Source organism: Ixodes scapularis, unplaced genomic scaffold (genome assembly GCF_016920785.2).
Source record: "Ixodes scapularis isolate PalLabHiFi unplaced genomic scaffold, ASM1692078v2 PGA_scaffold8__174_contigs__length_109621045, whole genome shotgun sequence".
Lineage (NCBI taxonomy): Eukaryota > Metazoa > Arthropoda > Arachnida > Ixodida > Ixodidae > Ixodes > Ixodes scapularis.
In genome coordinates this window covers 21,794,540-21,821,595 of record NW_024609883.1, presented here as the reverse complement: position 1 = coordinate 21,821,595, position 27,056 = coordinate 21,794,540, and the positions used below count along the sequence as shown (strand labels likewise).

At 46.6% G+C, this 27,056-nt stretch overlaps 1 protein-coding gene across 1 annotated transcript; it reads right to left on the bottom strand.

Annotated features, from left to right (window-relative positions):
* Window positions 1–633: 633 nt before the first annotated feature.
* LOC121047499 lies at window positions 634–24,469 on the bottom strand. The gene is made up of 3 exons (XM_040502780.1): window positions 24,240–24,469; window positions 16,605–16,647; window positions 634–1,734 (listed from the first exon to the last, which is right to left on the bottom strand). The coding sequence occupies exons 1-3, from the start codon at window positions 24,467–24,469 to the stop codon at window positions 634–636; spliced, it is 1,374 nt and encodes a 457-aa protein (XP_040358714.1).
* Between the last annotated feature and the right edge of the window lie 2,587 nt (window positions 24,470–27,056).

Sequence of the window (27,056 nt, the reverse complement as noted above, 5' to 3'; positions counted from 1 at the left end):
CGAAGATATAGGCAGCAGTGTGGTGTAGAAAAGCGAGCCCTTAGTGCTGAACAAGAAGCATCAACTGTAGAATGGACAAGGGATTCTGCACAGTCATTGTCAGCTGACCTCAGCAGAGGACCACTCTTAAGTGACTCATTCGTTCTAACATTCGCTACGTTGCGCTAAGAACTAGATTAGGAATACTAGAGACGGCTTTAAAGATTATTTTCTTACGGAGAAACCGCCATGGCACCAGTATCGCGCTGGAGGTTAGATTGTAAACCGAAACAGAAGCGCAGTTTCTGACTAGAAATATAACCCAGTAGATTTATGGTGATTTCCCCACGTTTGTAAGGGGGCACAATTTTGAAAGTTTTGGTAGCTCACCTTCAAAGTCAGAATTTTGATATCGGAAAGCCTGCGCAACCGCTGCTATGCATGCTTTGACGCACGTGCCTGCAACTGTGTTTGACCGCAAATGTGCCCTTCTAAAACTTCCCAATGACAATGCTGTCTTGTTAGCGCTACTCCCTTCAACAATTCATTCACAAAACAAATCTGCATCGTAGCCGTGGACCGGCAGTAACACGGACCATGATCATGCTGCAACCTGCGGAGATTGATGTTGCTCTACGGGGATCTGAGTCGCGCTCATAGCCTAACGTCCTGTCCCCTGCGAGGTCTGGCTACCTTGGGCACCTTCCTGCGGCAGGCGTGGCAACTGACGTGGTGCTTGAGTGTCGCGTCCGAGTCTGTCGACGTCGTGGTGTCGGCCCTGGTGCGTGCAATCTCCTTGGCGCGTTCCTTTCTGGCTTGGCGCCGCGCCTTTCGGACGTCGTCCCTGGGAAACTCGTATCCCGCGCTCACCAGCTCCACGTCCAAATCCAGGCCTCCGAAGCACTCAGCCTCCATAACGGGCTGCAACCGAGGGCTCTGCCGCTGAGGGCTGGAGAAAGAGCACACGTGACTGGGCTCAGGGTCCTGGAGGAGTCCCTCGAACCAGCGCCGAGGCCGGTCCTCCTGGACGGACAGCGGAGATGCGGCGCGGCCGGACGGGATGCTTTGCGTCGGGAAGCAGGACGTGCCCTGGTCGGGGTGCCTACTCAGCTGCGTCGCCGTTCGGGAGCTGGCCAGGGGCTGAGGGCGGGGCGCCCTGGGCACCGGGTTCGAGCTGCACCGAGGCCTGAAGCCTACGGGGGCCTCACCTATGGTACAGCACAGCCGATACGTCCGCATCGGACTCACAGGAGACTCGGCCATCTTGCGACGGACGGGGCTGGCCGAAGAGCACCGCTTGCGTTCCGGAGACGGCGCGGGGCTGAGGTTCATGCTCTGCGAGCGCGGCGAGGCCACGTACGACGGCGGAGTCCTGCACAGGGCTTCTACGGAGGACGTGGGGCTCGGGCTGGCGGCCCGAGCCTCTGAGGTGGACGACAGCGTGGACGGGTCGTAGGAGGTGTCGCTGCTGTCGTGGCGCTGCATCCAGTCCAGCACCCGCCTGCGTCGAGACCACGAGCCAACCAGGTCCTGATCACGGCGACGCTTCTGGCGGATGATGCTCTCGCACTCCCAGCGCACAATCTCCAGCTCCACCCGGAGCAGGGCCATCTCGTGCGCCAGGCCGCCGTCGTCGTCCGCGCTGGACGCGGCCAAGGCACCAGGACGCCTCGCAGGGGCCATGACACCCGCGAAGCTCTCTTCGCTTGTCTCGGCCGTGATGGTGCGCCCGAGGCCCGAGTCCGTGTCCGACGCCTGCTAGAAACAAAAAAAAAAAATACTTCTGTTACACCGAGATACGGCCTTTTGAACCCACCAAAATTTTCCCTTGGGATTCAACTTTTCACATTAAGAAATTGTTTTATTCAGATATACGTTCAGGAGGATCCGGCAAAAGGCGACTAATGTCACCTGACTATTCCCCATCCCCCCTAGCCGCAACGAGTTACTCGGTAAACTGTTGGCGGTCAAAAAGGAATTAAAAATAAAATGCTTTCACCACGCAAACAAGGCCGAATACTCCTATATGAAGGGAAAATTTTAGGTGAAATTTTAACCGAACGTAAACTGTAAGGACGAGATTTCTGATTCCATACAAGTGCACATAGTGTACCACCTACTTCAACGCCCTGCGAGTGTCCGTTTAGCGCAGCAGAGATTATAGTGAACAATCAAAGGAGGCCGCTCTTGCCGGAAAATATCTACGAACCTGTTTGCCTCATGCAGCTGAACTAATCATCTGTGAATATCTTCGAAATGTTCTTATCTACTTATCGAAGTTGATTCGTATTCAAGATTGTGTATTGCGCCGTTTATTACATACTTAGAAGAGGAAAAAAAATGTAATTTTGACTTTTGAAAATGAAGCACGGAAATAAATGAGACCGATTAATTGACTCAATTATCGATTAAACGGGGCAATTAATCGGGTTAAAATATTTATTCGACGCCCTGACCTAATACATTTCAAAAGATAGATACATATGTGCCATGTGCCATTGTAATATCGAGACGCTAGAGCACGTGGTTTTGAAGAGCAGGGGGATTCGTCCCGCATCCTGCAAGAGTATCAGATTTTTGCGGTAGCACTGTGTTCTGCTAACAAGGATGAAAACACGAAGGAACAAATGGTTACAAACACTGCAAGCAGGTTTGTAGATTGCTGTAGAAGTTGTATCGAAGCATGGTAATACATAAAATTGGTAAGGTAGATGAGTTAACGAGAGACGGAATTTTTAGCACAAATTAAACGGGAGCAATGTAAATATTCCTAGGCTAGGTGGTCCCAATGTGGCGCCATCTACCGCCCGATACAGAGGGCATAGCCAATACCATTCATTCGTTCACCCGACCTATGATGGACGACACGCTTCCTGGAAGTATGGTGCCTGGAAGGCGTCTCCGACTGGTGTGTTTACCGCGGCCAAAAAAGCAGGGACTCAAACCGTAACCGTAACCGAAACCGAAAACCGTATAGGAACGAAATTTTTTCTGTAACCGTAACCGGAACGAAACCGTTATTTGATATTTATAAAAACCGTAACCGGAACCGGAACCGTAAATTATTCACCGGTAACCGGTTTTAACCAATATTAACCGAAAAATAAACTATTAGCTTTTCTGAAGTATGACCTGGAGGATGGATCTTAAATTGTTGTGGCCATTTGACAGAGTTACTGTCAGCGACTGGTGCATCTGGTTACATATTTCCATTCAATCTGACTTTAGGATTAAGAATACTCAGATTGAATTAGTGGTCGAGCTTATAATTAAAAAAATTCTATAGTTCTAAATCTGCCACACTCCTACATCGCTACATGTATTCAGTACGTGTCGCTTTCAGTGTATTAACTAATAAGTTCGAATTCTCAGATGTCCATCCAACTCGGTTCTATCAAAACCACCGATGTTCCTGACATGCAGTAGCCAGTATAAAGAAACGAGGTAAATTGGCCATCATGCAGAGCTGGGGGAAAAGAAAACCTGGGCCCGTTTGCTCGAAGCGCTAACCGCGGCTAAAGTTAGTAGCAGTACCTAGGAGAGGGAGTTTGAAATCACGTGACTGGGGGCTGGGATGCCGGGAAGCATGGCGGCGCCCCGGTGCGTGAGCGCCGCTCGCTTTGTAACTAATATGTCGTTGTAGCTGCACTATCGGGCGCGTTAGTCAGCAACGAATGGTGCAGGAGGCTTTCGCTTTGCCTTACCTCGCTTAAATCGCAAAGCACGAGCAATGACTTCGCGGCATTTGTTGCATAGTCTTTCGATTCTGGCCTTTCTAAGCCTAAATGAACGCGATAATTGTCGGCATGGCAACGTTTTTGGAAAGCGGATTGCCTTGACTCAATCGACCGGATATTAATAATACACAAAAGAAGACCAGCGTCCCGCCCCGACAGACCTTTTTCTAAATTACCCAAGCATCGAGAAGAACCCTGGAAGTGTAATTCTATGGCCCGCGCTCGCTGTCCTTCCTCTTATAAAAGATTCGAAGTAAATAATCATTATAAGACTTGGACGAACGCGCGTGCAAGGCAAAATTTGTTTTAGACTTTTTCCTTTATAGGCCCGTAGCTCACAAGTTCTGAGCAGCGCTGCAGGCGAGCAAAATAGAATATTTGGCTCGCGTTTCGAACATGCATCAATACGCTTCCCCACTAGAGTTTTTTCTACTCAGTTCCATTCTAAGTTCCAGCGTAGCAGAGGCTACAAGAGCGAGCTGCGAGCTTTCCGCGTCCCTGCCAAGCACGCGCGCTCGTGCAGTGCGAGCATCGTTCAGGATGACGCGCTTTTCCGAGTAGCTTCGGCTTCACTATCATGTAAAGTGAAATATACGTGCTCGCTGAAGCTGTGAAAGAAAGCAAATATGAAAGGAATGTTTAATGGAACGCTGCGGCCGCAAGCAGCATAATTCTGTTCTTTTTTTTAAACTTTTTTTAGGCGTTTTGTTACCGCACATCTACAGATGCTGACAGCGGCTTGTATTCGAACGTGGCACGTGCAAAATCGAACGTTACAGCGCCACACGGATGATGCAGCCAGCAAAACTTGGTCGCGTCTTGCGTAAGTCTTCCGGACGCGCTCGCGCCCCCTGCCCAGAGCAACGGGTATATTACTACTGCATACGCCAGCACGCGCAATGCCTGCAACTACACTCGTAGCAGGCACCGCGGTGTTTGGGAAATTTGTGTGCTATCAATACAAGGCCGATTGAGTCAAGGCAATCCACTTTCCAAAGACGTTTCCATGCATGCCGACAATTATCGTGTTCATTTAGGCTTAAGAATGGCCAGAATCGAAATACTATCTAAAAAATGCGGCGAGGTCATTGCTCATGCTTTGCGATTTAAGTGAGGTAAGGCAAAGCGAAAGCCTCCTGCACCATTAGTTACTGACTAACGCGCGCGATATTGCAGCTACAACGACATATTGTCACGAATTAAGGGCTCTGCGGGCGGCAATATTAGTTCCGAAGCGAGCGGCGCTCACTTTGCGGGGCACCGCCATGTTTTCCCGCATCCCTACCGATCCCTGTCACATGATCTCAGAATCCCTCTCCTAGGTACTGCGGCTAACTTTAGCCGCGGTTAGCGCTTCGAGCAAACGGGCCCTAAAGCCCCTGTATCCTGAGAAAAGTGGCGCCTTCATTGTTGTGGAAACGCGCGAGACACGTTCAGCGCGCCAGTTCTGGAAAGAACATGGCGTCTGAAATCTAGCTCAGTGCTGCGCTGTGCCGCCATGACCTTCCCAAGGGATGCACGTTGCACGTGCCTCGTGCATCGACGCACTTTGCGCTACTTTTGAAACATGAAGGGGCTTTAATGGGCCCTGCTGTTCATTAATAGTGTTTATGTTGTTCATTTAGTGTGAAACGTGTCGCGAGTGACGATTTTGAAACAAAACAGAAAGAAAAAAAAGTCAGGGGTTTGACATTGGCGTTTTGTATTATATATAATATATATATATATATATATATATATATATATATATGCTCGGGCTGAGAGTGGTGGAAGGAGCGAGGAAACGTCAGAAGGGTGTCCGAGTTTGTTTTTTTTTTCCTTCCCGCGCCGAGACCCTTCTTCAAACCGAGTGGCACCCGCCGCCTAAAGCCCCTTCATGTTTCAAAAGTAGCGCAATGTTCGTCGATGCACAAGGCACGTGCAACGTGCAGCCCTTGGGAAGATCATGGCGGCATAGCGCAACACTTAGCTATTTCAGACGGCATGAATTTCCCAGAAGTAGCGCGTCGCACGTGCCTCGAGCATTTAACAACAATGAACGGCGCCGCTTTTCCCAGGATAGAGGGGCTTTACCGTCGCCGGCACTGCCACGCCTCTCAGCTTCTCAACATGACAAAAGAAAAAGCCAAGGAGAAGGATGCCTCCTCGTCAAACGCGCCAACGCGCCACCCTCGTCCAACAGACATGGGATGCAATTTCTGCCTCCTTCGCCTGAACCTTGGGAGCTGCCCTGCTTCCAATCGTCGATAGCCTGGCCAATCTCGCCCCACACGGCCAGCAGTCTCAACAGTCTCTCTCGCAAAACTGTGAACGCGAGCTATTCGAACGTCGGCACGGTGAGCTCGAACATCCACAGACGCGCCGAGAGATCGCTTCCAGCATCGCCGGAGGCCTCCCCCTGCCACCGCCGGAGGTATGGCTTCTACGAGAATCATTTCTACCAGAGCCACCAGCGCAATCCAACTACCTCTGATAGAGCCCCCACCACCCATGCCGGAGCGAGGGTCCGTCATGCCTACGACATTCTGAGCGACCTCGCCCAGGACACCATAAGTTTCTCCACGAGAGATGTCCATGAGATCAGGCATCTCCCCCGCCATCGGTTCTACTGGGATGACATGCTCCCCGAACACCAGCACCTTATTTTCGATAGACTGGAACTCTTCCACGTCGTCGCGAGAGGGAACTGTAGGACGGCAGTCCTATCCCAGACGTCGAGGATTCGAGTCTGAGGTTTTCAGAGAGCTCCCCGACCAGCTACCCAACCAGCCTCGACGCGGACGCCACACGCCTCGTGCTCCCGCGCACACCAGCTACCGCCCAGACACCAAGTCGAAGAGGCCCCCTAATCGTGAGTCCGGCAGCTACGCTGAGTCTTCGAAACCCACCAGTGCCGTCATCGACGGCACAGTCGTCTCCTCGACGCTCCTGTGCGTTTTTCCTGTCGAGGACATTCTCGCCCATGCTCTTTGCGAGGCTGGCGTCTCGGCCGACCGTGCCCGAGCTTGATCTTGGATCGAAGAAAACGACCCAATGGATCCCGACTCGACAACCACCGCCACCGAGCGAATCCTGGAGTGGCTCAGCAGGACCGACAGTCATTGAGCCCCACGCCAATGACGGCTCCTTCGACACGTACGTTGGCAAGGAGGAAAACCACACCAACACAAAGGAACACACTACAGACAAACAAAGCGTCGTCGAAGACTCTCAGTCGGACCTGGGTAGCACTGCCTACAAGTCAAAAGCGACGGGACCTACACCGCCCGTCCACTCGACCCAGCAGGCACCTGAAGTCGTCTGGGCAGTGTTTAGTGAGGCAAGTAGTTTTCACGGGCCGCCCGACTACGGCGGACTTTCCATTCGCTGCACGAAGGCTTCTTGCCTCACGGCCCGCCCAGCCCAGCTCTCAATTTTATTACTTCATTCCACTTAGCAGTATTTTACTAGTGGATGGCTGTAGTTCTGTTCCTTCCTTCAGTGAAGCGAAGACTCGCCTGCATGTATGAGGTTGAAATCAACTGTAGCGACGAGAAAGTGCGAATGGTTCTTCCAGCATCAAGTGGGAACTTTCTTAGGGTAATTGTTTATAAATGGTGCCAAACAACAGAGTAGCGGTGTTTATTTTAATTTTTATTATATAGAACGCGATGATCCCCGAGTACTAGAAGTAACATGTATGCTTGGGCATCAAACTAAATAATGTAAGTAGATGTAGTGAACAAGAGTTGGAGCTAGGAACGTGTGCAACTTCTGACCAATTAGAAGTATTAGGACGTTTCTAGGTTCCTTGTATTTCACGTTATTGGATATCTGAGACTACTTTAAACAGTTTTTTCTAAAATGGCTGTCTAGCATTTCAATTAGACAAATTATTGGAAAAACCGAAATAAACCGGTTTTTATGAACGTGTAGCCGGTAACCGAAACCGTAAAAATTAAAACCGTAAAAAACCGAAACGAAACCGTTATCAACAGGAAGCGGTAACCGTAACCGTAACCGAAACGTTATATTTTTCGGTTTGAGTCCCTGCAAAAAAGCGGTCCCTCGATTTCCGCCTGATGACGTCATAGAAGTGTCATGGTGTCGCCGGTGGTGGCCCTGGTGGTGTCTTAGCAGCTGTGGTGGATGTAGCGGACGCCTGTTCTGCTGCAGGTCGCTCTCCACTGTGGCAGTTCACGGAAGCTACAGCAGCCGGAAGTTGGGACGCCTGGGACGCCGTGACGACAGCGACACTTGCGTTCGCTCGTGCTTTTCGCCAGCATTTCTGTGGCCAACCGCCAGGATCGCGACAGGCAACAGCATGACACTCCGGCTTCTGTGACGTCATTTGTTGCCACATTGGGACCACCTTTGATGTATGGGCGGGATAGGACGCAAAACACACCAGTCGAAGACGCGATCCAGGCACAAATACTGGAAGTGCTCTGGTCGTCTTCAGAATGCCTCGCAAGAAAACGAAACGGACTGAAGAGCACATCGCTGATCAGGAAGGCTCAGCGCGTTTGTCGTGCCAATCAGAGGCCGGAAAAGGCAAAACAGCGATTGGCTAGGGACAGACAACCAAGATGGTATGGTTCGGCTACGACCAAGAGATGAGAGACAGAACATAGTTCGTCTCAATTCGTTGAGAGGATTGTGGCCTTTTTAAATGGAACGTCAAAATACGACAGCATTTCGACGTTTCTGCACCAATGCACCACTGAAACAGCCCGTTTTTTTTAATCTTATCTCTTCGCTCAGTTTTTACAAAAAAAAAATATTGTTCAGGCGTTATGCAAACTACTGTAAACTAAGAGTGTAAAATAAAAAGAGAAAAAAGTGACGTCAAATGAACCTGTCCAAGAGTTCTGACTACGTTCTTGTCCCCTATTTTCTGACTCCCTGCCGCAGGCAGCACTGTAGTTTAATTAACGATTGTGAGTATGACCAAGTGCGACTCTATACAACTATGACATTGAGAAACTGGTGATACAGTTGCCATACACGTACAGTGACCCTGTTTGTTTTTTCTTTTTTTTTCACCAGATGTTTTGATAAAGGCCGATTTATGATCTAAAATTCAAAATAGGCATCACAATAATTCGAATTTATCCGGAATATAAACCGCGAAAGATTACCCCCAATTTAAAGAACAGTAAACCCCGACCACACAAAGCCTTCGTTATAGCTTGAAGTCTAAAGCGTTTATCGCGCGAGACTTTGAGTGCGAGCACCATATCGACACATTTTCGGATTTTACATCTAAAGAATATTGGAGAGCGTCAGACGGCACTTTCATAGTTAGTGCCTTAAATTTGTATTCGCCAGCTCTCTAGAGGTTTCGATGCCAGCCCTTTCATTCTAAGAGGAAAGCAAGAAAAGCTGCGATTGCTTGTTCGAGCTAACAGTGCCGCACTTTGTGGAAGAGGAATGACAATAGCCAACGTACGTCAGCTGCGGGGTAGCACCTACCTGGCTATCACTGTCACGCGTTGTCACGCATCATATTAGCTTTGAACTTCCGGCTGGTTCAAACACATTCTCATCTGAGTGTGCTCAATAAGTCCGTTGCGACAACTTTGTATAAACGATTATTTCTCAGGATAGTACGTACATTTTACCCCTCAAATACTGCAAAAACCATCGGCGTAGGTGTACATGTATCGAACAAGTTCTCCAGGGCTACGTGATAAATGGCGTACAGTGCACCATCGTGTTCTCTGGTGAGCGGTTAGAGGGGATAGCGATGCGCTTAAGCACACTAAGACACAAATGTGCAAATCAACCGTTAGTTTTCTAGTTTCTTGTGTTCCTCTTTCTACAACAAAAGTCCTACGTTCGTTCGACAGAGGTCCGGTGTCAAGTGCCAATGGCTGAAAAGTAGAACTCAGGAAAGCTCGCAGGGCACACAAGGGTTTGGCCATGCACCTACCGAATCACTTAACGTCCACACGCACCCTGACCTCCGTACTGCGCATTGGCGACAAAATTATATTATTACCAGTCTTGTCGAGAATGCATTGTAATAATCCAAACTTTCGGACTATTACTGGCTAACAACCACTGCACGACCCAAACAAACGTAATATAATGACTCACTCACGCTACGCGATCTGCTCACATACATACGTAATACCCTGCACTAGATCTCACGTACCCTAAATTAAAGAAGCAATACGAAGGTCTCAACGAATGGATGAAAAACCCAGTGCCTCAGGAAACTGGACATGCTTCAGAAGAGCTTCTGTTGTGAAACTAATCTCCAAAGAATACAGTAGGTACAGGTGTGCATAGTAGTGAACTCATCAGCATATCCTACGTGAATAAAAATTGCGGAGATCATCCTACACCACCGGGATGCGAAACGCGGTGGTGTTTAGCATCACCGTTACACTTATTACAATCGTAGCACACCCATCTATTGTACAAAGTGCCGCGGTTTTCGCAGCCGACTTCGCTCAAGTCATACCTACACCAGACGTCCGCTTTGCATCCGCCATGCCACGGGCCATTCGTCACCAACATCCAGACTTGTGCTCGTTACTTGAAAAATGTAATGGATTACAATACAAATTACCGAGCCTCAAGTGTAATATATTACCGTTACAAATTACTTTCGCTGAGAAGTAACAGGTTACTTTACTCGTTACGTTACAAATTCCTTTCACTGTTCTTTTTCGGTACACTTGCCCAGAAAATAATAGAAACAATTTCGACATTTAAAAAAAATGTTTTCTAACACAAATTTTTCTTTCTCATACGCCTGTATAGTGGTAGTTCTTGTAAAAATAAAGTATTGTTTTTAAGAGAACGGGTGTAGGTGAGCGGAGTGCACCTACACCCTTTCTCTTAAGCTGACAAGGAACCGGAAGCAGCAACCGCACCCGCCATGCCGCTAGTTTACGGCCTCCGGAAATGATCCCTGAAATCGGGCAGACAAAGCTAGCGGTGCGCATGCTCAGTAGCAGCGCCTCGGCTACGAGATTCGGAGGTAAAGAAACGACCTTCGAAAGCTTCCTTTTGACTCGGGTGTTACTCACAAGAAAAGAAAGACTTGGTTCTAGCGTTACGAATCGATGTATAGCCAATGCAGAATGCAGCTATCCAGCTTACCTTGATGTGTGGATGGATGAGACTGTTGGTTTCTAATTTACGATAAGGAAAGAATGAAGACAAACAGACAAGACAGGCTTTCGAAAGCCTGTCTTGTCTGTCCGTCTTCAATGTCCCCTTTTCCTTATCGTAAAATACCTTGATGTGCTTTCGTAGATTAGAGCTCTTTGTTCTTGCTGATGACAATGTGTGTTTGTTTTTGGCATGCAAAGTATGCACTGAAACTCTAGGTTTCCGCCCTGAATTTGAATCATCTCATGAAGAGATGGCCATAGAGACGATGGAGACTCCATGACCAAAAACTCGACCAATCAAAAAAAAAAAAGAAGTGGTGGTTACGGGTTATCGATTGTTCATCGGTTCTCACCAGGAAGTTTTCGTAGATCGGTTTGCCGTCCCGCAACGCTCCCCGCAACTCGCTACATAACTCGGAACTCTATAGTCAAGGCCATCGGCGCGCAGGAGCAGTAGCGGCTTCTTTATAGCGGAGGGCTTAGCGAAGGGGGGAACGCTATCTACGAAAACTCCCTGCTTTCATACCAATATTCGTGGAGGCCAGGGGAGGGGAGGGCATAGGGAGCGAGAGAAGTGGTGGCCATCGCTCTCACAAAACAATAGAGGATCACACCACTTTTACGCTTTCTCTCTTTCTGTCGGCTCTCCTTAGATGGCCTTACCCCCCCCCCCTTCCCCCCCCCCCCCCGTCCCCTCCCGCTTTATGTTAGCAGTTGACTGCTAAGTGAGGAGTGAACTCGACCACAGTGCCCAGACAAGTAAACCAAAAGAAGTATCGTCCCTGGCCTCGAAGACGATGCTCTTAGCCTCGCGCCGGGAGCTTTCCAGCCGTGCCTCAACAGCATGCTAGATTACAGTAGAGCACATCAAAGACAAAAAGAATTCGACCCCCTCGAGCGAGGCTACAACGTCTGTTACGCAAGTTGTGAACCCGCGAATCGAGGGGCACGGACCCGCGTTTGATGTCTGTGTAGGTGGCGGGAGACATCGAAAAAGTTGGAAACGGTGAAGCGGTGAAAAAGACAAAAACAAATAAACATGAACAGCTTTCTTCTGCCCGGGGGAAGAAGAAAAATGCGATAGAATGCGACGGTGAGCCTACTCGGCGTTGTCTTACTTGATCTTTGTCTTTCGTATATTTGTACATGCCTTGCCCGTTTTTCTAGCAGTTCTTGTACCCGGTCATACAAAAAATCATGTTTGCTTTTCGGCTATTCCCCCCTCCTCGATGTTTTCTATTTGGTTGAACTTGCTCGCTTTATGCCTTAGCTTTAGCCCAAACTCTTGTGCTGGCACTCGTTCGCAGGAAAGTATCCTGGTGTGTAAATCTGGGGGGTGCTCCTAATCTTGGGAAGGGGGGGGGGGGGAGCTGGTGGAAGTAAGTTTGTGTACTTTGTGTACAATATTTATCGTTTGGGGGACACAGCTCGAGGTCCCGTTAGGAGGGTGTCGGGGGTGTATAATCATTGCTCACCAGCCGAATCAATTCTTAGGCGGGACCGTCCCATATCAGTCAGGCCTTCTTTGCTGTTTACGGGAATTTCTCAGAAGACGTTAAAGTTACATGGGGCTGTAAAAAATGAACAAGCTGGAATCACGAAGGTTTATATGAAAAGCTCGGTAAATCATCCACAGTGAGACCACTGCATTTGGCGTTCCTGAACTTGACAGAAACAATGCAAGACGACTAGACTTTAAGGTATTTGTACAGTCATTAATTTGGTCCACATAAATGGAAACTCTGCAGACTGCCAGCGCCAAGTAAAGCTGTCATTATAACGAACTAACGGATAACTACATCGGCTCTACACCCTTGTACACGAGTTGTAAGCCTGATATTAGTAAATTCTACAGAAGCAAGTATACTTGTAGACACCCTAAGAATGAGGAAAAAAGACGCTTTGCCTACAATGACCTCTCAGGATAATACGAACATTTTTAAAAGATAAAGGCTTACTGACACCCTTGCCACTTCGGCCTGTAAAATTGCGAAGCTTTGATTTTTGTAAATTGATCTAACGACGGTCTAAATTAGTACACGGCCATATCATAGCGTATAACGCCACCCGTACCTCACTATGACCTTGAATTTGCTTCAAGTTACCTCAAGCCGACCGAGCAATGCAGCTTGAGCTGCGTCGGGAATGTGCCTTTACGAATACTCCGTTCAATTGTAAGAACCTTAAACAAACAGTCACAAACTAAGTGTATTTGTAGATATCTCAATGATAATTCTCAGACTTCGACGAAGATTGCCGTCAAAGAAGTGCACGTTTCACGTATACTTTGTCCGATACTTGACTACATTGAATATCTATTATTCTTTAAGTATTTACGGCTTTGCTGTTTACACAGAATGCTGCAGCATATAAGCGAACCAATAAAAATATTTTATTTCGTTTTGCCACTTACTTTTCTTACAACACTCCTCCCACTTTGATTGTTGAAAAGAAATTATTGATCGGCAGAAAGGCAGCAGTGCATTTTACTTCGGTAATTTGGTAGAAATTACCGTAATTGTTGCGCTCTCCGCCCGTCGGCGCAGCGGCGGCTATCGTCCCAGCCCGGCATCAGACAAAGAGCGGAATGCAGGGAGGGGCGTCACCCGGGAGCTCTATTCCGGTGGACCGTGGATCGATGAGCGGATCGACCGAGTCGGGCAACATGACACCGGCTTTCCGTCATTGCTCGAAACACGGGTATTTATAAACTTGCCCAAATTGGTGCTCCCAGTGCGGAACGGCAAATACGACTAGTCGGCGGCTTTCGTGACTAGCCGCGATGACGACGTTACGTTACTTTGCTCGATGAAAACAAAGCAAACAATTGGCCAGTGTACCGGTAGAGTGGCTGCGCGATTTAAATAGAAACGGCGAAGCTCATGAACAGCGGTAAAGGGAAAATTGAAATGCGACTGCGCACGCTCAAATCGGCTCGCACACGTAACTCGAAAGACGCAGAGGGCAGCTCGTATTTTTTTTAAGGATAAAGCTCTGTTTTGACGACATGTCGGTTAAAGGCGAAACATTGATATCGATTAATTTGCCTCAAAATTAGTTCAACCATAGCCTCCTATATACTGACAAAGCCTGGCAGATCGCCACGAAAACCGGCCGGCGAAAGGGAAAAGGTAGGGAGGGAGACAACGGACGAGAGGAGAGCCACGTAACCGGCGCCCCGCTGCGGCGAGACGCCGAAACACACTTCTCCCGAGCGAACAGGTGTGTTTCGGATCCTCGCTGCTGCAAAGGCTGTGTGCTGACGTCCAGGTTCCCCCAAAAATGGCTCTTTGAAGCTCTTTGCTTCTAGAGTTTCACGCTCCAAATCTGCAACCATGGGCACTTTATGGCTCCGTTGTCGAACTGCCAGGCTTTGTGTGTATAGAAAGCTATGGTTCAACACATCAATAGACACACCTGAACTAATAACACAAATTACAAGTTTCCATATATATTTTTTCGAAGTTATTGCATTTCTAGATTTGGACTGAGAGACTGTGAGTTGGTCTGTACTGACAACATTGAAAGCATGACGTCAGATGATGTAGCATGTGGGCAGTACAGCTTGTCCCTGAGGGTTATACAAGTAGTTTGATGGTGTAAAATGAATGCTGGGGAAGCTCACGCCAGCAAATCAAAAACAAATGCGGAAAATAATGTATTTTTAAGATTGCCTGCTCGACTCGCCAGTTATACAACATATGATGTCACTCCTCTGGAGAACGCGGAAAGCTTTGAATGTTTGTTATGGCATAATCTTCATTTTCCGTTTTTTCGATGGATAGTTTGAATTGAAAGATAATAAAAAGCACATCGGGAGGAGCAAAGTCTGGGTATTCCAAACATGTGTTAAGTTTGTGTAGCTCAAAAACCGGCGGACCTCCAATATAATAGAAAGTTTCATTCTTTCCCGCAATCACTTACCACTAACAGTCGTTCTTCTGGTGTGCTTATACTATAAGAAGTGGCACGCATTCTTGAGGAAAAGAAGCTACCAAGTCAGTAAATATGGGTCATTCGACGGTTTTGACGTTGCAAGAAAAATGGTAAATGAGAGCGTCGCGACCAAAGTAGAATGGTTGATAATGTCTTCCGCTTTTTAAAAGACGTCTACCACTGCCGAGTTACTTCTTCATTCTTTCTGACTTTTCCCATGTTTCGTTGGGCGTTCGCTCGAGCTGAAGATGGTTATATTATAAAACACAAAACACGAGAGAGGCGGGCGCTGAAAATGGGACAAACGCATTCCATCTCTTGCTGAATGCGCCTCGAAAACTCGAATTTAAATAGCGAGAACCTTTGCTTCAAGTGCCTCAAACTGAAGACATACTAGCGAAAAACGAGCTCATTAATGTCATCTTGCATTAAAAGCTCAGCTTAATTAGTGGTACTTACATTTCTGGAGGCGGTTGTTACATAAAAATTTTGCATAGAAGCCACCTCGAAGCTTCCATAAAACAATAGGAAAATAAAAGATCATCAGCACCAGCTCAGAGATTGTAACATATTTTTATTGGGATACGTTTTGGGAAGCCTCATATCGTTGGCAATTATTTTTTGTTTAATTATTCACAAATCAGGGACTGCATGAGACCAATGCAAGTGAGGCTACTTTACAGAAAACGATTTATTTTGTAACACTACGTACAAAAATGAAAGCCGTTTACAACTCCCAGTAACGCCGAACTAGAGCGCAGCTCTTGAGGAGGAGGAGGGAAGGGTACTGAGGGTCACGTGTTCTCAGGAGGGGAAGGTCACGTGACCCCCAAGAAATTTTTCCGCTAGATTTAGCGGGAAAACTTTTCCGCTAGATTTAGCAGTGAAACTTTCTCGCTGGATTTAGCAGGGAAATTTTTCCGCTAGATTTAGCGGGGAAATGTTTCCACTGAATTTAGCGGGGAAATTTTTCCGCTAAATTTAGCGGGGGAAGTTTTTCCGCTAGATTCATCGTGGAAATTTTTTTCGCTATATTTAGCGGGGAAATGTTTCCGCTGGAAAATGCACCGCGCGGTTACGCCCACGGCGACGGCGACGGCGACGGCGACGCCACTCATGCCGGAAACGGGCGCCTAAGAGCTGCGCTCTAAAACGCACAAGCATCATCATAATCTAAGATAGGTGGAGCAAGCTACCGTCGCTTAAAAAGAATATAGCCACTGCCATTCATTCTTTCTATCGAGAAAGAAAAAACATGATGGTGATGTAAATACGCATTCGTGCGGATAAATATGCAATACGTGAAACGGAATGCATTCTCCAAAGCTCGGAGCCATTCAGGATTAGAGTGTTATACACCATTCCGGAACACGATGTTAGCTCTATAAAAGTACCTTTTCATGGCCAATTCAAATTTTTAATATTACGTCGCTAGACTTCTCATTGTAAAATATGAGGCCACAAATCACCGGTAATATGCGTGTAAATATTCACAGGCCCCTGTGGTCACCGCCTGTCCATATGACGTCGCGAGGGAACTGACTGTCTGTGACATCCGATTGAAGGGAAGCAACACACACTATCTAACAAGTCCGTACTGCCGGAGTTATTACGTCACCTATAGGAGTCCAGGGAGGGGCACGCATTAGACCCGAGTGCTAAGTCAGGCTGCGGCTCCTGTCCAATCAGAGAGGACATGAGTCCTAGCCGAACACTGACGCAGCACTCGGTCCCCCCCCCTCCCAATCCTTGCCTCACCCTCGCCTCCAGTCCGTGACGTAATAACTCCGGCTCTACGGCCTTGTCATATAGAAGCTGTTGAGTGAAGCTCTACGCATCTCACCTGGCATGGTGGGAAGGACTTGCGGTTGTCTCCTGCCGACGAGCTGTGGGGCAGAAAAAAAAGTGTTTCAAGATTAGCCAGGGAGAATCACGAAGAGAGACAATGACCTAAAGAAAATGAAACACCAGCTTAACTTCGGTCAAGTATTTAAGCAACGCGGTCGTACTCTCGTCACCATGTTTTGCGTTTTTCGCAGATAGGCTTCTTTACTTGTCCTCCTGTCATTTATAACTTTCTCTTCCGTAACTTTTATTTTCCCTTGTTTCAAGGATTTAGCAAATAACTTTACGTACGGTAGTTTTTATTCAAATCATCGGAGTCACGTGGGTAAGTGACACGTCGCAGTTTATGACTTTATCTTTTGTCCGTGACACAGGCTTCCTAATAATAAAAAACAAATATCGCGGAGATAAAAGACCTGGCATACACAAGTTAATTTTGTTGTTACAGAATGTTGTTTGTCTGAACACCGGCGTACGATCTCTCCATCTCAGATGACCGATTTGATCACTACCGTGCGATCGTCGCCCAGGAGCCTTTTATATGCGTCACGGAGCACTTACTCGAGCGGACGCCAATAAACTGTCCGGACGGATCAAAGCGAACAGGATCGAACTCGGGCCGGAACTATTTCGGTAATCGGCGTGTTATTTTTATGTATCATCTTACGATGGACCGCAGGTACATGCACTGAGTGCGCTACTAGCAGTTCTAGCCAATCAAGTGCTGTAAACATAACACGTGACCACGCGCACCTCCCGTCGTCACGTCCTTCCCAAAAGGTCACGTGAAACCAACTAAGAGCTCGCAACGTCCTCCGTGGTGCATCCAAAAAGAGAAACAGATTGTAGTCGATCGGGGACGTGTTCGGATTACCTCTCTACGGACCGTGAATTTATCGCGTTTATTCTTCCTGCAGCACTACTTGCGGGGAAAGCGATTTTAAATGTTCGAAACAATTCTAAAAATATTCGATGCGAAGACAGCGCCGTTTTCGGCGGTAATCGCTGTTTGCGATGCGGATCGACTTTCTCCAAGTACCGCATATTTCAGAATATGAAATCCGGGCAGTTTTGAAAGTCTAGCGAAGCCAAGGGGCTCATTTAGAGCGAACGTATTGCTTCGCATGACGTTCAGGATAGAGGGACTATACGTCTGGGGTCGGTGTCGATCTTTACCAAAGTCCTACGCGCGGAAATTTTCGGAGCGCAGCAGACCTGGTTACTCGGCGCTTTCTGGCGCTTTTCCGTCCCCAAACAATCGCTGCATGCCACGACGATGTTATGTGTGAGCCATGTATACGCACGGCTGGACACTCAGTTTACCCGATAGCGTCCATTTGCGCCGTTGCCTCCGTGCTCTCTATTGACGTGTGACTGGGGGACCGTTTGCAAACGGGGTACAAGACTCGTGAATTATTCGTTCGCTTTTGGCCGCGCCAACAGATAACGACGAGTTCGACATTGTACGGTGCACCAAATATGCTTCCTGCTCAAGTTCAGCGTCGAGCTGTAGTTGGTTTCACCTTTCGTCCGAGCGCAATGGGTGCCACGAGACAATAGGGCCAATCAAAAAGTGCCAAAAGGGTACACGGAACTCGCAATATTTTTGTGCGTGTGCTCATAGATTCAACCAATCCAGCGTAGAGAATGCACCGTGATCTTACAATTTCTGTACGCGTGTCGGTCTGTGTACTTGTTTTGTAGCCCGAGGATGGCGAAAGTGCGGCTCGATAGCCGCATCCGCTTCTTTTCGGGTCCATATGGTTCGTTATTGAAAGGGTAGAAAGAAACATTTCCGGGGATTCCTTCAAGTATATGCTTTTGCTCCTACTTATTTTTCAAGACCTACGCGTACCATGCACGCGTAAAGGTGTATGTATATGTATGTATAGATACGAATTGTGAGTGCTGGTGTTAACACAAACAACACATTGAATGTGTTTTCTTGAGAGCTGTATTTTATTTTTTGAACTATTATGTATGCTTGTGGTGTCGCGATGCTCAGCGCGTTGGTACACACGAATCTCTGTTTGGAAGCTGAAGGTTTTTTAGCGCGAGTGTATGAATTCAGTAGGGTGTGTACCCAAACCTTTTTTCCCCTCGATGCTTGGGCCGTATTGCTTGCAGCGGGGTTAAATAAAATAAATCAATAAAAGTATGGCTCGCAATTTCTTCATAAGCGCCCCCCCCCCCCTTGACCTGCCACCCAAACTTCGATATATATATATAAGTACAGTTCATTCATCTGCACATATTCGTTTATATATATATATATATATATATATATATATATATATATATATATAAACGAATATATATATATATATATATATATATATATATATATATATATATATATATATAAACGAATATGTGCAGATGAATGAACCGTACTTAATTCAAGGAATCAAGTGACACTAAGCGTCGTACCGCGTTCCGCGCGGCGGCGTGTGTTTCCAGTACACTTCCGATTGGATACATTTCGTTTCTTGTGCATTAATAAGACAGGTAGGAAACGCCAGGAAGCCAAGGTGGAGTGGCGTAGAGGTTAGCACACCCGACTGGACATTGGGAGGCCCAGAGTTCAAATCCTGGCTGCGCCGTTTTTTTTGGCTTTCGGCGGGTACCTGAAAACTTTTCTTCTTTGATTCATTGGATTAAGTACGGTTCATTCATCTGCACATATTCGTTTATATCCTCCTCGGAGACCACGTACGATGGTGTGAAGTGCCCGTGTTGTATATTCAATAACGTGCTTAGATTGTAAAAACCAGCTGAACTTACAGAAAAGTGTGAGGAGAGAAAGGAGGAAAAAGCATCCGATCGCTGGTGGCTCTTGATTCTCGCAGATAATGATGATACCGTGTCTCTAAAGCTCATAAACAAAGAATACTACATGTACACGGGACGAGACAAACAGTGGGAGGATTTCTGGAGCACGTACCACGTGACACTAAGCGTCGTACCGCGTTCCACGCGGCGGCGTGTGTTTCCAGAACACTTCCGATAGGATACATATCGTTTCTTGTGCATTAATAAGACAGGTAGGAAATGCCAGAAAGCCAAGGTGGAGTTGTGTAGAGGTTAGCACACCCGACCGGACATTGGGAGGCCCAGAGTTCAAATTCTGGCTCCGCGGCTTTCGGCGGGTTCCTGAAAACTTTGATTATTTGATTCATTGGATTAAGTACGGTTCATTCATCTGCACATATTCGTTTATATCTTCCTCGGAGACCACGTACGATGGTGTAAAGTGCCCGTGTTGTATATATATATATATATATATATATATATATAAATAAAGCAGCTTTGGCAGCCCTGTTCCACCATAGTTTGCGAGCCGGTAACTTCTGCCAGTCAATATTCAGACCAACTGCTGCGAAGATATTTTCAAAAACTGTAGGCGGTGAGATGTAAATGTGCAGCCGTGACGGACAGACATCGAATTGAACTGCTCGGGACCTCATTGTAACCAAACTTCAAGGTGCTTGTTCCACGAATGAGAAGGCACATTAAAACACAAAAGGAGCAGTCCCTTCATCAATGGAATTCACTGTGGCCACCACGCAAGAAAAGAAAAATAGCTTAAACTATTTGCCAATGCCTCTTCTTTTACTGCCGCTTTTCATTAAAAATTGTATTTTTTACGGCTCTCAAAAGAAATAATACTGCATATAAATATCGCAATTGAGAGAACGGTGCTGTGTTTTTGCGCTGCTTTGCTGCGGACTGTGTAGGTCATATTCCGCTGATGAAATTGAGAAGAACCCCGTTCCTTCGCTCAGCCCTTGGTCGTAGCAGAGCGAGCCCACCTTGCTCCTTTGTCCCTAGCCTAAAGGTGTTCTCTTTTTATCATTGTCTCATTGGCACGACGAACAAGCTGAGCTATATTGGGCTGCCGATTCAGTTCAGCGATGTCGTTTTTAGTCTCATATCATATAATGAGTGGACGGATGGTGCTGGGCTGCTGGTTATATAGTACTGCCGAAATAAATTCCATCACAATTAATGAACATCAGGTGGTCAGGGTTATATAAAAAAAAGTATATTGGTGCCTGGACCACCCTTCGGCGAGTAGGTACTGTGCATGAGGTCCCAATCTCAACCAAGATTTCAAAGTTGACAAAAGGGAGTAGGTGAAGTGCCGTTGGTAGCGTACGGGAACACTCCAAATGAGGTGCGCAAAGGGAAAGGGGTTCGTCGTACTGTCAGGATACAGGTGCGATAAGTAAACTGAAATTTAAACAAAGGTTAACGGAAATAGACGATACACGGTGGGCGAAGGAGTACAAGCAATTATTCGTGCATGTATTTAGACGCAAAATGGATGAACCGATCCAGAAAGACGACCTTTAATTACCTTCACACTAGTGAAGAGTCTGAGCAGTCTAGTACAGTGGCAAAGAAACTAAAAGATGCAGAAAAAACAATGTAGGAGGAAAGCATGCAAGAAAAAGTAATTTTAACAATCTACAGGTGAGAAAATATGTTATAAAAAGGAACAGGTGTATTTTAATTCACGGAGAACCTCTCAATGGTTCGAGGCGAGAACAGGAGAGTTAAGGACAAATGCATATGGGGATAAATATTTTTTGAATATAGACAGATATGGGCCGTATACCATAGTCATGGCGAGACGCTAAACATATGGTTTTGAAGTTCACTGGGCTTTGTCCTGCTTTCCTTTAAGTAATAACTGATTTTGCAAGAGCAGTGGGTTATGCTGGCGAGTTGTACGAGCGAAGTACCGAAGGATTACATACACTAAAAAGAAGTCTGAAGATTGATCGTCAAGAGAAGTTTCATAATTTAAAAAGTTGTTGGTGTAGATGATTTCACGAAGAAGGAATTTCTAGCCATTTTAAAAGTTCAGTGGTGTAAATGCTTATAGGCTAGGTTGATCAAGCTACGTGCCTCACGATACGAAGGGTATAGTTTAGCCACAATGACATTCATCCATCTTTCATCTGCGATAAAAAACACACCTTCGCTGGAACTGTTCTCGTCGTCTTAACGATGCCTCAAAAGAAAACAAGCGACCGAATTTAAGGGGAGATTGTTAATCAGAACCGGCGGCTCACTAAGGCTAAAAAAGAGAGAACAGCGTTTGGCTAGGGAGCGGAAAGCAATGTGGGCTTCCCGGTCGCTAGAGTGAGGTAACGAGGTTCGTCTCAGTTTTATCAGCAGAATATGGCCTTAATCGAAAGAAACTTGAAAATGATATTGGCTTTCGACGTTTCTGCAGTAACGCACCGCAGAAACAGAGACCCGTTTTTTATTCGCCACAAGTTTCTAGAAGCACCAATTTTTAGAGGTGTTGTTTTTTTTTTTGTTTTTTTTTTAGGTTAGCGCTTTATATGCTGAGCTTCCGCTCGAAGTAGTAGTTATTTTTACTATTATTTTACAGCGACGCTGCTTATGGCTAGGGTTCCGTGGATTTTTCGTGTGTGTCAACAAAAACTGAGAGCGGCCTCGCACCACCCTTGTTATATCGTTGTTAAATGTGCTTGTGTGCCACAAAAACTTAAGGCGATCGCTTTTCTGCCCTAACTGTGTCACTTTCTGTACAATCCGCGGTGGAAGGAGAGGTGTCTGAACAAGGCCGGCCAAGGCGGCAAAAGTTTGCTCGCGTTTCACACGTCTCCCGACAGGGGCACTGTCTGTTTAGAAGCCTGCGTACAAGGCCACGCGGGTCGCGAGGTGCATATAGGGGCGTTGTAAACATGCGCGCGAGAACGAGTGGTTCCTCGAGTGACGCACATCATCCATGTACAGCCCTTAGAAAGGCTGTGCCATCTTAGGGAGTTTGTGAACCTTTGACACCCTTGTTACATGGCGAGGCGGTGCTCTTAAAACAACTCATTTTTCTTCTGTCGTGACACACACTGCACATTTCTGGCTTCCTTGCCCTCGATCAAATGTAAACTTAACTACCAAAAACAAATTCATTAACTTCTGTATAGGACACGCATTTCACAAAATAAACTTTCCACGAAAAGGATAAGTTTAGTGCAATATTTAGGTGGCGAGACCAATTTCGATATTTATTTATTATTTATTTATTTAGTTATTTAATAATACTGATACCTCATCTGAGTTAAAGCAGGAGTGAACAACATAAATCACGCCTAAACAACAATTAGGCAGAGCGATACAAAGAGGCATGGAAATAATATATCACCGAGCAATTATTAAATTAATCGGTAACAAAAATATTATCACGAGGGCGCAATAATGGGCCATTGACGTTTCTACATTCGAGCTATCGAGGATATTATTTGACAAATGATTTGATGCAGTTATTTTCCGGGAAAAAAATTAAATATTAAATGTGTGAATAGATGCGTGAAACTCGCTGATCATTTTTCCGCTGTTAAAAGGTGTATCTGCTCGCGACATTGCAGGGTGATATTTTTAAACCGTGCGATTTATTTAAGTTAAACCGTTGTAAATATAAAAGCGACTCAGACTTTTCGGCACGTCGACCCGAAATAATAGCGCGTTACGAAATTGCACCTAACCTCTCAGCAACATTTTAAAATGAGCGCATTCCAGATCAATGAAAAAAATCTTCAAAAAAAGCTTTTAAAGATAGTTTTGAGAAATAAAAGAAACATGTTTTTCGGTTGTAATAAAATTAAATTCAGAGGTGCAAGCGAGCTGAACAAGAATGACGAAAATAATCCCGGGAGAAGGGCATTATTTTCGTTGTGTTTAGTTGCGTTTAGAGATTTGCGTTTGTCCTTTGTTCCTCTTCTCCAGGGATATTGCTTGTCGTGTTTTCCGGCCCGGATAAGTAAACTATGCATTGCAGAAAACTCAAATACCGTGAGAATGTGAAGTTAGCGGTTGTGATGGAACGCTCAATTTGAAAAAAAATGACGTTGCCTGGATTAAATAATAATTGAGAAAACCAATATTTCTCTGTGAGCGGACGTCCACTTAAGCCTAATAGCGTGAAAAAAGAAAATTCTATTTTGAACGTTCGTGGGATTTATATCAGGAAATACATTTGTCTGCCAGAAAGAAAATAATCTCTTCTTTCTTGCTACCAAGATTGTTTCACTGAAATAGGTGCTGCAGGCGCCCACAGTGTATTTTCTGTTACGAAATTAGGCTAAGGTGTACGTCGGCTCATGGTGAAGGTGTGTTTATCTCAGTTATGTCTTAGTCCAGGTAACGTCATATCTTCTACATATTTTCAAACGTTCGCGTTTATTCCAGCCGCTAGCTTTACATTCTCAAGAAGTTTGAGCTTTGCGCAATGCATAGTTTATTGACCGGGTCGAAAAAAACCGTTCCCTTTTCTCGGAAACTCCCTGCTTACCGCAATACTTACGCTGTGAGGATGATTTTCAGGGGGAAACGATACCAAAATGTGTTTCTATTTCGGCACGTCGTTCGAAAAAAGATCCATAAAATAGGAGCACATCCCGACACTCAGAATGAGCGTCGTGACTTAAATATAGCTCCACAACTTTTTTTAGGTTAAACTTTAATTTGTGACATACGTGCTCCATTAAGGCATTTAAAAATATTTCGAAAGTTCAGTGGCTCTTTAAGATGCCTCAAAGATATCAGCCGAGAGAATATGCGGGATGTCGAAAGTCAGGCTTCGCCTTCGTTCGCTGACCTGTGCAGGCGGGCCAGGTGCCTCTCGATGCCGCTAGGAAAAGAAAGCCTGTGGGCCGCGTTGCTGGGTCCGGGCGTCTCGGTGACGGGGACGAACTCGTGGCACTCGGGACCGCCACGGCAGCTGAGCGTCGAAGCCTGCGAGCCGCCCTCCTGCGTAGCGCGGAGGCAGGGGTCAGGTTCAAGAGGCCCCCGGGCTCGGTACGGGACTCGAAGGGACCCGGAAATCATTTTACAATCGATAGCTTCCTATGCGATCACTCCACTCCCTTCAACGATCTTCCTTACTCGCGTTGGTCCGACCGTAGTGAGCAATGAAAGAAGTGCCAGCAACGGAGTGTTGCTTTGTTGTGGATGCGAGGCTCTCCACGGCTAACACTCCTTCCCTGTGGCTGACATTCCCTTCTGTCGCTTGACGTCATAAGGCTCGACCAATGGCGCCCACCTCCCCCTTTTCAGTGCGCAGAAAAGGGAATAGGGTGATAGTAGCGCAATCTGGCAAGCTCGGAGAAATTAAAAAAAAGATGATGTAATACCCTTAAAGTATAGGTGCGTGGATTAAGAAAAGTGCTTTATTCATTCACAATTACTTTACCGTGTTGCGAATTGTCTACCATTCCGACAGCAAGTGGCTGGTCGGTAAAGTTCTCATCAATGGCTATCGCACTTTTATTGCATTTGAAGAAACGTGCAAGCAAAGTGACTTTTTTTTTTCACTTCGACTGACCACATTCCGTTTCACCTTCCGATGGATGGCCAACGCTACGAGCCATACCAGTCTCAACCCAGAGCTGTGAACGTGTCACGAGACCAGGTTCCATGCGCGTTTCGCTGCGCTTATCCCGAAGGGCACATGAAACTCTCACAGAATTGGATTTGCTTTCATGGCTTCTGACGTCCGGGTGCAAAAAAGTATAACGCTAAAAATATACTTTGCTCAGTCAAACAGCATAAAACTAGATTTTTAAAACACACACACACACACTCTCACACACACACACATATATATATATATAGAAGAAGAAAAGAACCCTTAGTGAAAACAGCAACAACGGACGATTTAATCTTCGACGTTTCGGCCGGAGTCCGGCCTTCGTCAGGACGAAGGCCGGACTCCGGCCGAAACGTCGAAGATTAAATCGTCCGTTGTTGCTTTTTGCACTAAGGGTTCTTTTCTTCTCAGTTATATACCCACGCCTTCGGCCTTTCGCCAGCCATGCCCGTTATATATATATATATATATATATATATATGTATATATATATACTGTTGATGTTGATGTTGATGAATAGATGGGGTTTATACAATGAGCGAGGAGCGATTACAGTGGTGTCACCAATATAACGGTTCGAGCAACGGCCGAGCACAGCACGAGCTTCTAGCGCTGCACGAGGTCTGCGGGCACCGGTCGAGATGCAGCTTCTTCTTTCGTCCTAACAGGTGCCTCCCCTTGCAAAGAGGGCCGGTCCACCGGCCCTTGTGGTTAGGGAGCTTGGCGGTGGTAGGGTTTGAGGCGGGCGATGTGGACGATATCGGTAGATTTTGTGCGGTTGTCTCGTGGCGGAAGTACCGCAGTTACTTCGTAGTTGGTAGGTGACAGCTGGCGAGAAATACGGAAAGGGCCTCGGAATTGTTTTTGGAGCTTTTCACATTTTCCGGGCTGGCGAGACGGTGTCCAAACAAGAACCTCTGTACCGATATTGTATGAAACTGGAGGGTGGTGCTCGGCGTGACGAATGATTTGTTGTTGTTGTGATGCAAGCGTGCGAATACGTGAGAGCTGCCTGACTTCTTCAGCACGGTAGAGAACGTCTTGGGCGTAATTGTCGAGAGAAGAATCTTCTATATATGGCAACAATGTGTCAATGGTAGATAACGGCTCGCGAGCATATAGGAGATAATAAGGGGAGTAACCAGTAGTGGCTTGACGGCTGGTGTTATACGCGTATGTAACGTAGGGCAAAATAAAATCCCAGTTGTCCTGATCGTCAGTAATGTACATGGACATCATATCGGCTAGAGAGTGATTAAATCGCTCTGCCAAGCCATTCGTTTGGGGATGGTAGGCGGTCGTGATGTGATGAATAGTGTTTGCAAGGCGGCAAACCTCATGGAGGAGGTTTGCAACAAAAGGCGTTCCCCGGTCTGTGATGATGGACTGAGGGGCGCCGTGTCGAAGAAGGATGGAATGGAGAAAGAAATCGGCTGCATGAAGGGCCGTGGCGGTCGGGAGCGCTTTGGTTTCGGCGTAGCGTGTTAAGTAGTCGACAGCTACGATGATCCATCGGTTTTGGGCTTGTGACTGGGGGAAGGGCCCCAGAAAGTCAATTCCAATGCGCTCGAATGGGTGGTTCGGTGGAGAAAGGGGTCGGAGAGGCCCAGGAGGTGCTGTTGTGGGTCTTTTCTTGGTCTGGCATGAATGGCATGCGCGAACATACTTATTTATGGTACGGTGCATGCCAGTCCAGAAGAATCTAGAGCGTATTCTGAAATACGTTTTAGCAAAGCCGAGGTGACCGGCTGTTGGGTCGTCGTGATTCGCTTGAATAATTTGTTTCTGTAATTGTCGCGGAACCACAAGAAGCCATTGTCGTCCTTGGGGCTCGTAGTTGCGTCTATAAAGGACATTATTCTGAATAATAAATAGACGGGCGCGTCGTTTAGTGCGTTGAGTGCAGGATGTTGCGACGCCTTGTAAGTAATGAATCAGCGGTTTCAAGGAATCGTCAGACAGTTGCGCTGAAGCCATGTCGATGTTATCGAGAGTTGCTGTAGCATGTGAGGTTTGTGTCTGGAGAGAAATGGTTGTATCGTCAGC

Coding starts and splice junctions, on each gene's coding strand:
- LOC121047499 (XM_040502780.1), bottom strand. CDS start 24,469: ATGATTTCCGGGTCCCTTCGAGTCCCGTACCGAGCCCGGGGGCCTCTT. Junction 16,648..24,239: donor CACCTGGCCCGCCTGCACAG/GTCAGCGAACGA, acceptor TCTGCCCCACAG/CTCGTCGGCAGGAGACAACC. Junction 1,735..16,604: donor AGTCCTTCCCACCATGCCAG/GTGAGATGCGTA, acceptor TGTTTCTAGCAG/GCGTCGGACACGGACTCGGG.